General features: G+C 44.1%; 1 protein-coding gene across 1 annotated transcript; it reads left to right on the top strand.

The window, feature by feature from the left end:
- The first annotated feature begins 2122 nt into the window (after window positions 1-2122).
- On the top strand, window positions 2123-5161 carry LOC110309483 (granzyme E). The gene is made up of 5 exons (XM_021182176.1): window positions 2123-2240; window positions 3316-3466; window positions 3946-4081; window positions 4268-4528; window positions 4911-5161. Exons 1-5 carry the CDS (start codon window positions 2186-2188, stop codon window positions 5052-5054), a joined length of 747 nt encoding a protein of 248 aa, XP_021037835.1. The 5' UTR covers window positions 2123-2185; the 3' UTR covers window positions 5055-5161.
- Window positions 5162-13838: the final 8677 nt, after the last annotated feature.

Here is a 13838-nt window from a genome sequence, read left to right as displayed (position 1 = left end):
TGACGTTGCTTTGACATTTGGCATGAGCAATTGAAAATAGAATCTAAGACCTCCAAAAATATTGTCAATATTTTGGTATAATCAAATTAATTTCTCCACAACATACATATGTACCTGCTATTTTTCAAATACATAGAAAGGAATGCATAGAACTGGAATATTTTGCTTAAGCTAAAAATATTTTTGATCATGTCCCTTCATGGCATTTCTGGGGCTTTTATGTGTCCTTCTGAGAGACACACACCTTACAATCACATTGTATTCATGCACCACATTTTCACAGCTCCTGCATTTATGATAAAATAGTTTTAAGTACTGAGCATACCTGACTACAGAGATATCTCAGAAGTCTTAACAGTACACACTGCTTTTGCGAAGCACCCAAGTTCAGTTCTGAGCAGCCATGTTGAATAGCTCATCACCACTTGTAACTTTAGCTCCTCTGGCCTCCAAAGGCACCTCTACTCATGTGCATACAACCAAACACAGATCAAAGATTTAAAATCTTTTTAGCTATATGACTTCTAGATTTGACAAGCAAAATACACACAAGAAATCTCTGATATGAGGCCCCCAACACATATACAGCAGAGGACTTCTGGGTCTGAGTTCAGTCAAAGAAGATGCACCTAAACCTCAAGAGACTGGAGGGCACAGGGAGTTTAGAGGTCCAGTGGGATCAGGGGGAATGGGGACATCCTCATGGAGACAGGGGAATGGGAAGGAGGTATGATGTAGATCATTTGGAGGGTGAATTGCAGGGGTGAGTGGTAGGGAGGATAAAATCTGGAGTGTAAAAAAAAAGAAAAAGTAAATTAAAAATAATAATAATTTTAAAAATCACAACAATATGCCTGCTAAAACAAGACCTGAACATTGACAACACCAGTTGACCATCAAAGTGGATGGGGAAGTAGCAAGGAGCCCCCTCACTAGATGAAGAGCTGCACACAAGAATATCTACTGAGAGAGGGAGACTTAGTCTTCCCCAAATGTGAGCACCATAGAGGTTATCTAATCCCAAATGGTAGTTCAGAAAGAACTCATCTCATCATCTAGTGTTCTAAGCACAGGCTGTCAGCAGATCCCAGTCATAATCAGGCATTTCAAGAGCTGCAACTCTGTCTCTCACCCCTGGATGGAGCCGATTAAATAATCACTCAAGATCTAATCATGGTCCTTGCTTTTATATAGAAAATGGTAGACAACATTGTAGGAAATACCACTGGAGTCATCAGCAGGGAAGCCAATGCTGATCTGATCTTAATGACCTAAGAGAAAATGTCTTACTTAGGACATAAAGGGGTCATATGTGAGACATAACAAAATCATATGTATGTCTTAACCTCTGTAGACATTTGTCTGAATTCTTACCTGGAAATGAATGGGAAAATTGGGCTATGTCATTAAATCCAGACCTCAAGCTCTTGTCTCAGAGATAAATGACAATACCCAGTTCACAAATAAAGTATACCTGTTGTTTGTGATCCATTATTACACTTAATTATGTATGACAGTTCACATGACTATTCGGAAGCAGGGCAAACTCTTCCTTTTGAGATTTCTCTGTGACTTCCTAGGAGTTCCAGGAGAGTCAGAGTGAGTTCAGATTAATTCATCAGAATATTCAGATCGCTCCACAGGATGACGTCATCCCAGAGATTAATGCCCTGATGCACTGCAACACTGCCCAGCAAATACAGCACAGTCTCACCTCTCACTCAGTACTGTGGAACTTTAGGAGTGTACTCTAGTGTGCTATAACTGCTGTGAGGATAATTTGGTTGTCTGTATTGTCTTTTGAAAACAGAGGGAGAAAAAAAACAAAGAAACCCAAAAAGATATGACCAGAATGCAAAAAAAAAGTGTAACCCATAATGAAGGACACACTTGTCTCCATTTGTTCACAGTGGACTTCCTGGGGTCTCAGACCTCCTCAACCGCAGCCTCAAAACCTGTACATTGTTTACCTTTATCCCAACTTAGCTCATAGGATGTCAGTGTGGTGATAGTGTCATTTTTTACCAAAACCAGAATATTTCCTTAAGTAATGTGACGTCAATCAGAAGCAGAGGTGCATAGGTTTAAAATGCCTGTGAGGCCCCTGAGCCCACATCTCCTTCCTCGCCTTCCAAGGGCAGTGTCTACTCTGCCCTCCTCCATCCTGAGCAGCCTTCCTGGGAAGATGCCACCAGTCCTGATTCTCCTGACCCTACTTCTGCCTCTTGGAGCTGGAGCAGGTGAGTAAACACCCCTGTGCCAGTGATGCCGTCCCATGACACCTCTGGTGACTTTCTGCCCAGCGGTAGTCAGGAATTGTCCTGGCACTGGACCCAGGATGTTTCTGAACCTCAGGTCCCAAACCCAGACTTGGAAACCTGACACTGGCTAGATTCTCAACAAGATCTGAGGAAGGGAGGTGTTCTCAGAAATTTAGTAGCCACTAGCTTCTCCCAGTTGTTCTTTGTTGTTGTTTTGTTTTCTTTTGTTTTGGGGGGGGATTCATTACCTGGAGACTGGATCATCCTTAGAAAGAGATGTGGCACAGGATGCAAAGATCAAAAATGTGCATCTTGACTTTAGCCAAGGGGCAAGGAGGCCTTAATGACCAGTCAAAAAAAGGGTGAGGCCCCCAGCTCAAGAATCTTAGCATTATTTATTAAGTCCACCCCCAGCCCTGCAGAAGAAAGAGGCCCAGGCTGACAAGATCCTGCACTGCACACTCCACCAGCTTTGCAGATTAGTTTTAGTTCATCTCTCCACTTCTTCTGCAAGTCGACAGCTATTCCACCTGGGACAGCACACTGTTCCAATATGGTCCTGGCTCAGAATCCCACCAGCACTGACCCACCAGCCCCACAGTTTACTACAAGCCACTCTTTGATGCAGCTAAAAGCATTTACTGAGAACCCAAGATGTGTTAGGTACAATAATGTTAGAAAATCCACCTCTATATGTTCTGTGTGGGTATAATGTGAGAAAATGACACCAGGCAATAGTACAGGGCTTAGATGACTCACTAACAACCAAACAGCAGCATGGTTATTCGCAGTATTCCCGCAGCCTCTACATGATGAAGACAGAGCATATCCCTTCGTGTATTGTAAAGAAGGAGGTGTAAGTCAAGTGCTACCCACACCTTCCTAGAGCAGGGTTCTAAGGCTTAAGTGTCAGCAAAGTTTATTCCATGGGCAAGGAATCCTGTCTGCAATAGGCTTTGGGGAATGCAGATCCGACGCCCAGTCATTCCCTTCCTAGATCTTCCTTGCTCACCCTATCTACTGCTTCTAGACATATTCTAGCCCTTTTTTTCAGAGGAGATCATCGGTGGACATGAGGTGAAGCCACACTCCCGCCCCTACATGGCGTTTGTTAAGTCTGTGGATATTGAAGGTAATAGGAGATACTGTGGTGGCTTCTTGGTTCAAGATGACTTTGTGCTGACTGCTGCTCACTGCAGGAACAGGTGAGGAGAAGCAGCAAGTCCACCTTTTCTCAGGCACACACACAGACACACACACAGACACAGACACACACACACACACACACACACATCTCCTGTCCTCTTTTGTGGGTGATCCCATGGGAGCTCTCTTGAAGGAAGGAATGTAAAATGGTAGTCTGATGAGAGGTAAATTTTAGGTCCAAGTGCAAGAGGTCAGAGACAGCAGGACACTGGCCAAATTTAAAGCAGTTGCTGAGGTTGAAAGTTCACACCAAAACACAATGCAAGCTATGGAATATTGCCTAGATACAAGAGGGAGACCCCAGGAGTCCCATGTTCTTAAGAGTCAGAGAGCAGTAGGTCTGACTCTGAGACCCTCCTTGGTCCTCAAGTCCTCTCAGCTAGAGCCCAACCCTGCCTACCCTGCCTTTCACACCTCCTGGACTGCATCCTCTCTGACTGACTCCACATCTCTGCTCTCCACTTTGCTTTTTCCACAGGACAATGACAGTCACACTGGGGGCCCACAACATCAAGGCTAAGGAGGAGACACAGCAGATCATCCCTGTGGCAGAAGCCATTCCCCATCCAGATTATAATGTCACTGCCTTCTCCAGTGACATCATGCTGTTAAAGGTGAGACCTGCCACCCTCCCAACCACAAACCCCTGCCCCCTGGCTGTGCTCTTCTTGGTGCAGGGCTAGCCTCCCCCTTCTTTTCTGATACTGGTTCTTCTTCTCTCTCTTCCATCTTGACTTTCAAAGAGTGTCAGGCTAGCAGGCTCCTAGCTGAGCTGGTCTCTCCTCTCTCTTCCCTATCAGCTGGAGAGGAAGGCCAAGAGAACTAAAGCTGTGAGGCCCCTCAAGTTGCCCAGACCCAATGCCCAGGTGAAGCCAGGGGATGTGTGCAGTGTGGCTGGCTGGGGGTNAAGGTCCATCAATGNCACTAAANNATCTNCCCNCCTNCGAGAGGTTCAACTGATCATCCAGAAGGACCAGAAATGCAAAAGGCGTTTCCGACCCTACACTGAGACCACAGAGATTTGTGCTGGAGACTTGAAGAAAATAAAGACTCCTTTCAAGGTGGGAGTTCAAGCATCTAACAGACAAAATGAGAGGGATCTGGAAGAGGCCATGGTGTGAGAATGGCAAAACCCTCAAGCCTCATTTCAGATAAGAGAAAGCCCAAAAATCCAGCTTTGGGGTCTCGAGTGGGTATAGCAAGAGTGTAAGCAGGAAAACCTCTGTCATCTCAAACAGGATAAATTATCTCAGGATCCCTGAGGACTTCAGAGAAAGCCTAGGCCTGGGATAGAAGGAAAAGTTGGGCCTCCCTGGAGCTCTAGGACTGAGGGAAGCTGGAAAACCTGTCCTGACCCTGATCTAAAGTTAGCCTTGCCAGGAGGAGGTAGGGAGAGCAGAGCCAGAGGGAGCCAGGCTAAGTTCTTCCTTTCTCTGCCCACAGGGTGACTCGGGGGGACCCCTCGTATGTGACAACCAAGCATATGGAGTTTTCGCCTATGCAAAAAACAGAACAATCTCTTCAGGAGTCTTCACTAAGGTCGTGCACTTCCTGCCGTGGATAAGCAGGAACATGAAGCTGCTCTAAAAGGTGTTAAACCACCCGTGCCTGACCAGCCTGTCTGACCTCAGGCAAGAACCAGGTGGAGTGGGCAGCTAAGAATGAAAATTCACAATAAATAACCTCCAGAGTGCATAGAGCTGAAGTTCTTTGCTGTTTGAGTCACTTCATGGTTTGCACCCCCTGCTGGCCCAGGCAGACCTCCCCTGTCACTTCCATGCTTTGCTTTGTCCTCCTTCCCCACCCGTGCTCTTGCTGGAACTTCAAGCCACACAATTCCCATGTGTTTATCACCCATGCATGGTGGGAGGTAGGGTGCTGTTTCTTTGTATTTTTGAGATAGGATCTCACTGTATAGCTCTGGCTGCATGAAGGGTAGGATTCTACAGCACTCATTAGGTGCCCTGCCCTCAGTCACTTGTTCATACTTAGTCCTCCAGACATCAATCTCCTGGGCCTAGGAAATTTCTACATCTGTGAGCTACCTTCATCCAGACCCAACATTGACAGCGTAGAACAAGACATTGGGGTAAAGGGAGATTTGACTCTGGGAATTCAGAAGGCCATGGGCTGTGCAACCCAGTCAGTTTCTTGTTTCCGGTCCCCCTTTCTAGCAGGGAATGGGTCTCTCCTCACCTGAACTGTCTGCAGTCTCAAATATGGAGACATCTCTCTTATGGACCCAGACTCACCTGGGTCTCATTTCCCAGCCCACCACAGAGCTCAGTCGACTTCTGTCCCCCTTTGTGGCCTCACAGTGTTTCCCATCTGACCTCTAGCTAACAGTAGATTCTACTCCATCCCTACCTCACCCAGGCCTGATTTATACCAGCCTTTCACTCCTCCACCTATATGTTCCAAAACTGTGGCGTATCCTCTACTTCATTGGGCAGCCAGACTTGGGCTGTCAGTCCCCAGGTGCTCTCCCCTGCCACTGGAGCCCTGTTCCAACCTAAGAATCCCATGGACAGAGAGGCTCAGCCATGATCTGCAACCTTTTAACAACCCTAGTTCAGCCTCGAACCTCAGCCTCCCTCTGCTGGCCACATGAGGATATGGCAGCTTGTGAAACCTAGGGATCCAAGGGTCGCTAGGCTATAAGTATACTTCTGACATCATCAATCAACACTTGTAGGTCTCTGGGTTTGCATCAGGTACACAGTAGGCTCCTTCTTCACCTTCATCCTCTTGTTTCTCTAGACAGCTCAATGCCACACAAATACAGATTTTTTTTTTAAGCCGGGTGTTGGTTTCACACACCTTTAATCCCAGCACTCAGGAGGCAGAGGCAGGCTGAGTTCGAGGCCAGCCTGGTCTACAGAGTGAGTTCCAGGGAAGCCAGGGCTACACAGAGAAACCCTGTCTCGGAAAAACAACAACAACAAAAAAACAGGATTAAGTTCTCTATATTTCAATGGTGTCACATGCATGTGTTTTCTTTGGTTCTGAATGCAGTTTGGGAATGGGGATGAAGCTGGAACCCCTTCAGCCCTGTGGCTTTTAGTGTACCTCATGTGGAGCCCTCATCAATATAGGTGGGCAGGAGAAAGGCAAGCAGAGAGGCTTGACATTCAAACCATAGACTCTGCCACTCCAGCTGAAGTACAAGACAGCTCATTGTGGCCCATGTGACCCTAGAAAGTCCCTCACACAGCAGCACTGGGGATAGTACTTTTAAAGTTCCTGTTCTCTTGAATGTTGGTTTTCTTAGTGAACACTCGAGAGGGAGAACAAGGAGACCCAATGCCAGAGCCTCCCCCACTGTCTGTGAGGTCATATTTATATTCTTCCTAAACAGCATGCATCCTTCCTCCTACATGTCTGCTTCAGCAAAACATCCTTTCACCTGACTGCCCCAGAAACTCGTCATACAACCTAACTGAGTCTCCAGTGAAACCAGAAATCTCCACTTTGAGCCACCCACCAAGAGAGTCCCAGTCTATAACCCAGAGCCCATGGCACAGTGTACACCACCAAGGTCTACCACCAAGGTAAAGGGCATTTTGTAGGACAGTGTCTGACCAGTTAGTCCTGCATCTTATATCAGATAGAAATACTACCTATGAGATGTTCTGACTAGCAAGAAGAGGCGCTCTTGACGAGGCTGATTGCTTATAAAGATCTCTGAGTAAGCCGATCCTCTTTCCATCCCCACCCCCTACCCTGAGCTGCTCCCCGCCTCCTATCAGCACCTGTGATTTCATGCCCATAGTGATTTTTTATGATTTATTTTACATCCCAACTACAGTTTCTCTTCCCCTCCTCTCCTCCCAGTACCTCCTCCTCACCTCCTTCCTGCCCTCCCCCTCCCCAAACCCACTCCTCCTCCATTTCTCTTCAGAAAGGGCAGACTTCCCATGAATATCAACCAAACATGGCATATCAAGTTGCAGTAAGACTAGGTACCTAGCTGTGTATTAAGGCTGGACCAGGCAACCCAGCAGAAGGAAAAGAGTCTCAAAAAAAGGAACAGAGCCAGAAACAGCCCCTGACATTAGAAGTCTCATAAAAAGACCAAGCTACACAACTGTAGTATTTATGCAGAAAGCCTAGGTCAGTTCCAAGCAGGCTCCCTGATTGTGGGTTCAGTTTCTGTGAGCCCTTATGAGCCCAGGTTAGTTGGTTCTGTGTTTTCTTGTGGTGTCTTCTACAATCCTTCCTCCCCATCTTCTGCAAGATTCCCCCAGCTCCACCCAATATTTGTCTGTGGGCTCTATATCTGTTTCTGTCAGTTGCTGGATGAAGCCTCTCTGATGGCAAATGGGCACCAATGTATGAATATAGCAGAACATGATTAGGAATCGTTTCATTGATTTTGTTGTTGGAGTTTTGCTTGTTTTTGTTGATGTTTGCCAGTTATGTTTGGTTCTATTCTAGGTCTCTAAGCTATCCATCCTCTGGATCCTTGACCTCTAGGAAGTGACAGAAGTGGGTTTCCTCTCATGGCACGGGTCTCAAGCTGGACCTGTCATTGGTGGACCACTCTGACACTTTCTGTAACAGCTTTATCCCAGCACATCTTGTAGGCAGGATAAAGTGTATCAGTAGTTGATTAAGCCCACTCTAATCTCCCTGAAGGTGGCCATGAGAGTTCCTTGTTACCCTACCTAATCCTCTGGATTCTTGAATGAAACACATACACACATACACACATACACACACACACACACATACACACACACACACACACACACACCACATTATATTTAATATGCCTTAGTCAGCTCAATGGTTGGGCCACTACCAAACTTCCATGTTGCTAACACCTCCCCTCTGATACTCCTGAGTTATTACTTACTAAAATCTATATTCCACCTTTGCTACTCTAGACGCAATGGGGGCACTGGGACCACTCTTCCCCTGCTCTTACATGGCCAATATGCATTTCTTCTTACAGCTCTCAAGCCTGGATCTTATCCCTTCCCTGGCATGGCCATTCTCCTTCTTCTTCCCTAGGTTTCCTTGCCCAGAAAAAACTAAAGTCCCACCTCTGTCTCCCTGCTCAGCCATTGGCCACCAGCAACTTTATTTACCAACTAGAACCAACTGGGGACAGGGAACCGGAGCATCTTGCATGCGGGATTCTTGTGTAATTTTTTTTGGAAACCCAATTAACATAATACAAACAATACACCAAATCCACAACAATAAAGTGTAGGTTAAAGATTCTGTGGCTGGGCTGGAGTCCCAATCCCTCCACTGGAAGTCTCACCCGGTTACAGGAAATGGCCAGTTCAGGCTCCGTATTCCCCATTGCTAAGAGCCTTAGCTAGGGTCATCCTCATAGATTCCTGGGAGTTTCAATTGCCCTAGGTTTCTGGCTCGTTGATGAGATGTCCTCGCCCCAATTCCAGTTGTCTCTCCCAGTACCCCCTCCCTCCTCAACCTGAGGCATCTTCTAAGGGGAGCTTGGATGTGTTCTCATTTGTTGTGTGTGCTACAACAGTCACAGTACAGCATCAGCCCTCACCTGGGATGGAAGCAAAGGGAACTCACTTAGCTCGTGGTGGTTACCACGCTTAATGCCATTGCTGTTTGTGAGGATCTACGGGCCCAACTTTAGCTGTTCCTTCCTCTTCCATCTTCTTTTATTATCATATACTGATTTGACAAAGTAGTGGGTTACACTTGGAAACTTCTTTATATACATATAACACATTTTAATCCTATTCAGCCTCTCTTACCTTTCTCTTTCCCTCCTGCCCCAGGTCTTACCTCCTTCTGTATCTCCATAGACACCCCCCTATACCCCCACGTCTCCCTGTCTCCAGAATCCACACTTGAAAGTAATCATGTGACATTTGTCTTTCTGAGTCTGGTTTATTTCATTTCTCCTAAAGATATCCACTTCCATCCATTTTTCTGTAAAAAAACATAATTTTTTCTTCTTATTAAACTAGTATATTTCAGCCCAGTCTGTCATGGTGGTGCATGCCTGTAACTCCAGCACTAGTGGTGGAGAAGAGGATTACGAATCCAAAGTCATCCTTGGCAACACAGAGACTTGAAGTCTACCCTGAGCTACCTGAGACCCTGTCTAAAAAAAATAAAAAATAAAACGGGGTGGATAAAAAACAACCATTTCCATTATAAAAAAAATAATAATAGAGCCAGGCATGGTGGCGCACGCCTTTAATCCCAGCACTCAGGAGGCAGAGGCAGGTGGATTTCTGAGTTCAAACCCAGCCTAGTCTACAGAGTGAGTTCCAGGACAGCCAGGGCTATACAGAGAAACCCTGTCTCGAAAAAACAAAAAAACAAAAATCAAAAACAAACAAAAAAATAGATAATATAATGAGACAAGTAAGGTTTACACAAAATGCCCTTATTTCTGGCTATTGCCCCCTTCCCTCCACAAAATTAGAATTAAGTTATATACATGCTTTTACACTCTGCTTTTTCCACTCAACATAAGAGAATGTAGGTTTCTGTATGTCACTAAACAGAACTTTAAAATAAGCTTTTCTGATTGGCTAGACAGCACATCATTCCATACCTATATCATGATGGATATCATTGCTCATTTGGATGGTCTAAGAGGTTTGCCGAGAGGGTCTCGAATGATACTCCTGTTCTTGCTCACATTGACCTCTGCCTAGCCTTGGGAATAGCTTTCTGCCAGGCACACTGAAGACCTGAGACATTCACATGTGTCGTTGCCTCTAAGTTCTCAATCTGAAGCGCTTTGTGCAGACGCCAGCACGTCTGCTATTGCAATCACGTGCTTCAGGACCGTCTGGAGCGCCCATCTCTCCTTTGCCACCTGCTGCTCTTTCACAGAGAGCAACACACAGTCCGATTCTTGGTTAAAAGGATCTGGCTGCTTGCAGACACTTATGTCGGAGGACTGCTTGTGATACAGCCTACTCCCAGCACCAACAATGACAACACATCCACACACAGTGGAGACATCTGAGATGCTGCCAAACACCCTTTCAGGGGTGACACTAAGACACCCTGAGGACCTGAGGTCAGTATAGCCCCAGTCTCCCACAAAGTCAAGAACAACTAAATTGGTTTCTCGATTGGGGGACGATTAGAAGTCTGAGCCAGTGGCATCTGGTCACTGCCTGCCCAGAGGATCAGAATGTGGAGATGGGAAACACTCACTATTAATGTCCCAACACCCCAAAGGAGAAAAACTGTAACTGACAGAAATATAGTGGAACAGCCGGAAACAGATGCCACCAGCTATGGACATTGTGAAACCCATCATATACTTGCTCAAACCATAATTTTTTTTATTAAAGTAAAAACATTTTAAAGGTACAGGCTCTAATATATTACACCAGCCCCCTCTCCACTCAAATGTTCTCTCCAGCACCCACCCTATAATAAGCAGTATCTCTCTCACTCTCTCTCTCCATATACCTATATCTATATCTACCTATCTATATCTATATGTATATATTGAAATATGCTCATTTGGAAAGTCCACAGATTCCATGCATACCGTTGAAAGAATACTTATGAGGCAATCATTGCATTTTATGTCAGGAAGTGGGGCCGTTCTCCAGATGCCCTCTCTGACTCTCTACGCCAATCCTTTAAGTGCTGAGATTCTGGTGTGATGCAGCCTCCTGTGCCCTCGTTGGACACAGGCTTCCTTCACACTTATATCCATGGATGGGTGGTGATGTTGGTATCTCAGAGTGCTTTAACTTGCTGCTTTGGTGGTACCTGATGAGATAGGAACTCTTATTGGTCAGCTGGAGGTTCTGTTTTGAGATTTCTATTAAAGTCCATTATGCTTTTTAATTATTTATCTTTCACACTGCTTTATGGAAATCCATTACGTAACTTGACTCACAAGTCTTTCCCTGGTTATGTGTGTTCTGAGCATCTTTGTCTTTGTTTCCTCTCAATTTTAATGTATCAAATCCATCGATTTTTTTTCCTTTATGTTGTTTACTTTTAACTGGGTGTATAAAATCTTTATCTATGATAGATATTGATACCCCATATTTTCAAGTCTTTATTCACATTTGTTCCATGTCCTCCCCTAGAATTTTTGATGTGGCATAAATAAAAGGTAAAGTTTTATCTTTCCCACATAGAAATGCCTCCCCCTCTAGGAGGAAACCAAACTGTAATATTTGCAGATAGGGAAGTACATAGAGAGACTTTAAAAGAATCTACAACTTGATACCATCATTGACTTAGGAGCCTAAGAAAAGCTGGAAAAGCTTGTGCTGTATAAATATCATTTATCTTTATCAGAACAAAGAGAATATTAGTCTTTACTATGTCAGGGGATACAATCTCTTTCACAAATTAAATATGCAGCCAACAGCCATACCACCCTGAGCGTGCCTAGTCTCGTCTGATCTGAGCAGAGTTGGCCCTGGTGAGTATTTGCTGGAGAATAAATTGTGGTATGTGGTGTGTCCGTATCTGACTGCGTGCAGTCTAAAAGGAAAGCTTATAACCCTCATAGGCTGTTCTCTGAGCTCTCTCCATAGGCCGGGTCACAAGTCAGCACACACACACACATTTGGAAAGAATCCTACAAAACATTTCTCAAGAACAATGGATCTACATGTCAACATGGGGAAAGTGGCAATTTTATAGTATTGTCTAACAGTTCATATACGTGGAATCAGTGTGTTGAAGTCTTCTTAAATGATTCTTTGTTCATTTGTATCATCTTCACCAAAAAATGCACTACATACATTCTTTTAGATTTTCATGTGGTTATTTTACCATTTCCATGCAAGTAAATATTAACTTTTACATTTTCCATTTTCTAACACTATTGCTATATTTGTAAAAATAAAATTGATTTTATGTTTTTATCCAGCCCCTTTCTTAGGCTCCTAAGTCAATGATGGTATCTAGTTGTAGATTCTTTTAAAGTCTCTCTATGTACTTCCCTATCTGCAAATATTACAGTTTGGTTTCCTCCTTCCTGGGCTTTAACCCTTTCACTTCTATTTTCTGCCTAACTAGTTCAAACTGTTAGCATAACATGAAGACCATGGATGGCAATTTATATCCAGATTTATTTATTTATTTATTTATTTATTTATTTATTTATTTATTTTTGCTCAGAAAGAAAAAGGGTTTGATGTTTCACTGTTAACTATAATTAGTGTGGAATTTTATGAAATCGGATTTGTTTCTAGCTTGCTGTAAAAAAGTTCAATAAATGATTGTGAATTTTAGCAAATGTTTGGACAGTTTTTCCTTTTGTTCTTGCATCACGTGAACAGTGTTTCTCTGTAATCAGTTAATTACTATAGCAACCCATTTCCAAATGCAAAGGCAACCACGTGCTCCTAGGATAAACTCAATCTTCTCATGAGGTAAGTTTTTGTTAATTGATGTGTTTTGACTTGTATCAAATTTGATGTGTATTCAAAAGTAATAGTGCCCTATAATGCTCCCTTCGCATATGGTATGGCTGTTGCCTGGACATTTAATTTGTGATAAAGGCTGCATCCTCTGACAAAGTAAGGGTTTGTCTTCTTTTCATGGTGATAAATGATATTTATAAAACACATGCTTCTAATGTCTTACATGGACACATACTTTCTGGGTAGAAAAAAAATAAACTATGTCTTCTTATTGACACCACATCAAAGAATCCTTTCTAGAGAGAAAGTGGAGCCAAGCACAAATAAGGACTTGAAAATGTAACACGCCAATATCTTCCTCATAGATCAAGATTAATATTTTCACTGGATTTGGTGTTAAAGTTGTGCTAATCTCCTAAGAGATATGGGAACCCTGCCTGCAGGAGTCATATAGCAGCCTCTGACTATTTCGATTATCAAAAGTTCATAGTTCATGGGTTCAGGGCCTTCCCTGTAGCTTCCTGCCTAGACTCACTATTCCTTCAATTAGGGCCTGACGATAACCCCTGTGCAGGCAGCTCTCAGTCTTTTACATTCTCAGATCATTTTAAGAAGCCATGTTTCTGGTTGCTTTCAGTGGGAAAGTTGACACGAATTCCTTGATCACTAGTATAACATGCCCTGTGCACACCTGTATCTACATAACTGGGTGTGTATCTTTCATCCCTCTTTTTCCTGTATACGCAGGCTATTTTATCCTTTTTCCTTTATTTTCCCTATTTATATTTCTCAGAAGGAGAGGAAGAAAAGGAAGTAGTCACCAGTTTCTCTGAATTACTGAGTGTACGATGAACTTGGTACACAATATTCAAAGACCTCACTCTTCGCTGGATCCCTATTTTGCTGTCAGCAAGGACACAGCAACTGTGTGGGACACCACATGGGTGTGGGCAACCCTCTCTTCTCCCCGATCACTGGCAGTTGGTGTGCAAACCTCCTAGGAAGCTTTGGGTGG

Source organism: Mus caroli, chromosome 14, assembly GCF_900094665.2.
Source record: "Mus caroli chromosome 14, CAROLI_EIJ_v1.1, whole genome shotgun sequence".
In the NCBI taxonomy this organism is placed as follows: domain Eukaryota; kingdom Metazoa; phylum Chordata; class Mammalia; order Rodentia; family Muridae; genus Mus; species Mus caroli.
Note: the sequence above shows the minus strand (reverse complement) of the source record. Positions and strands in the feature narration are given on the sequence as shown.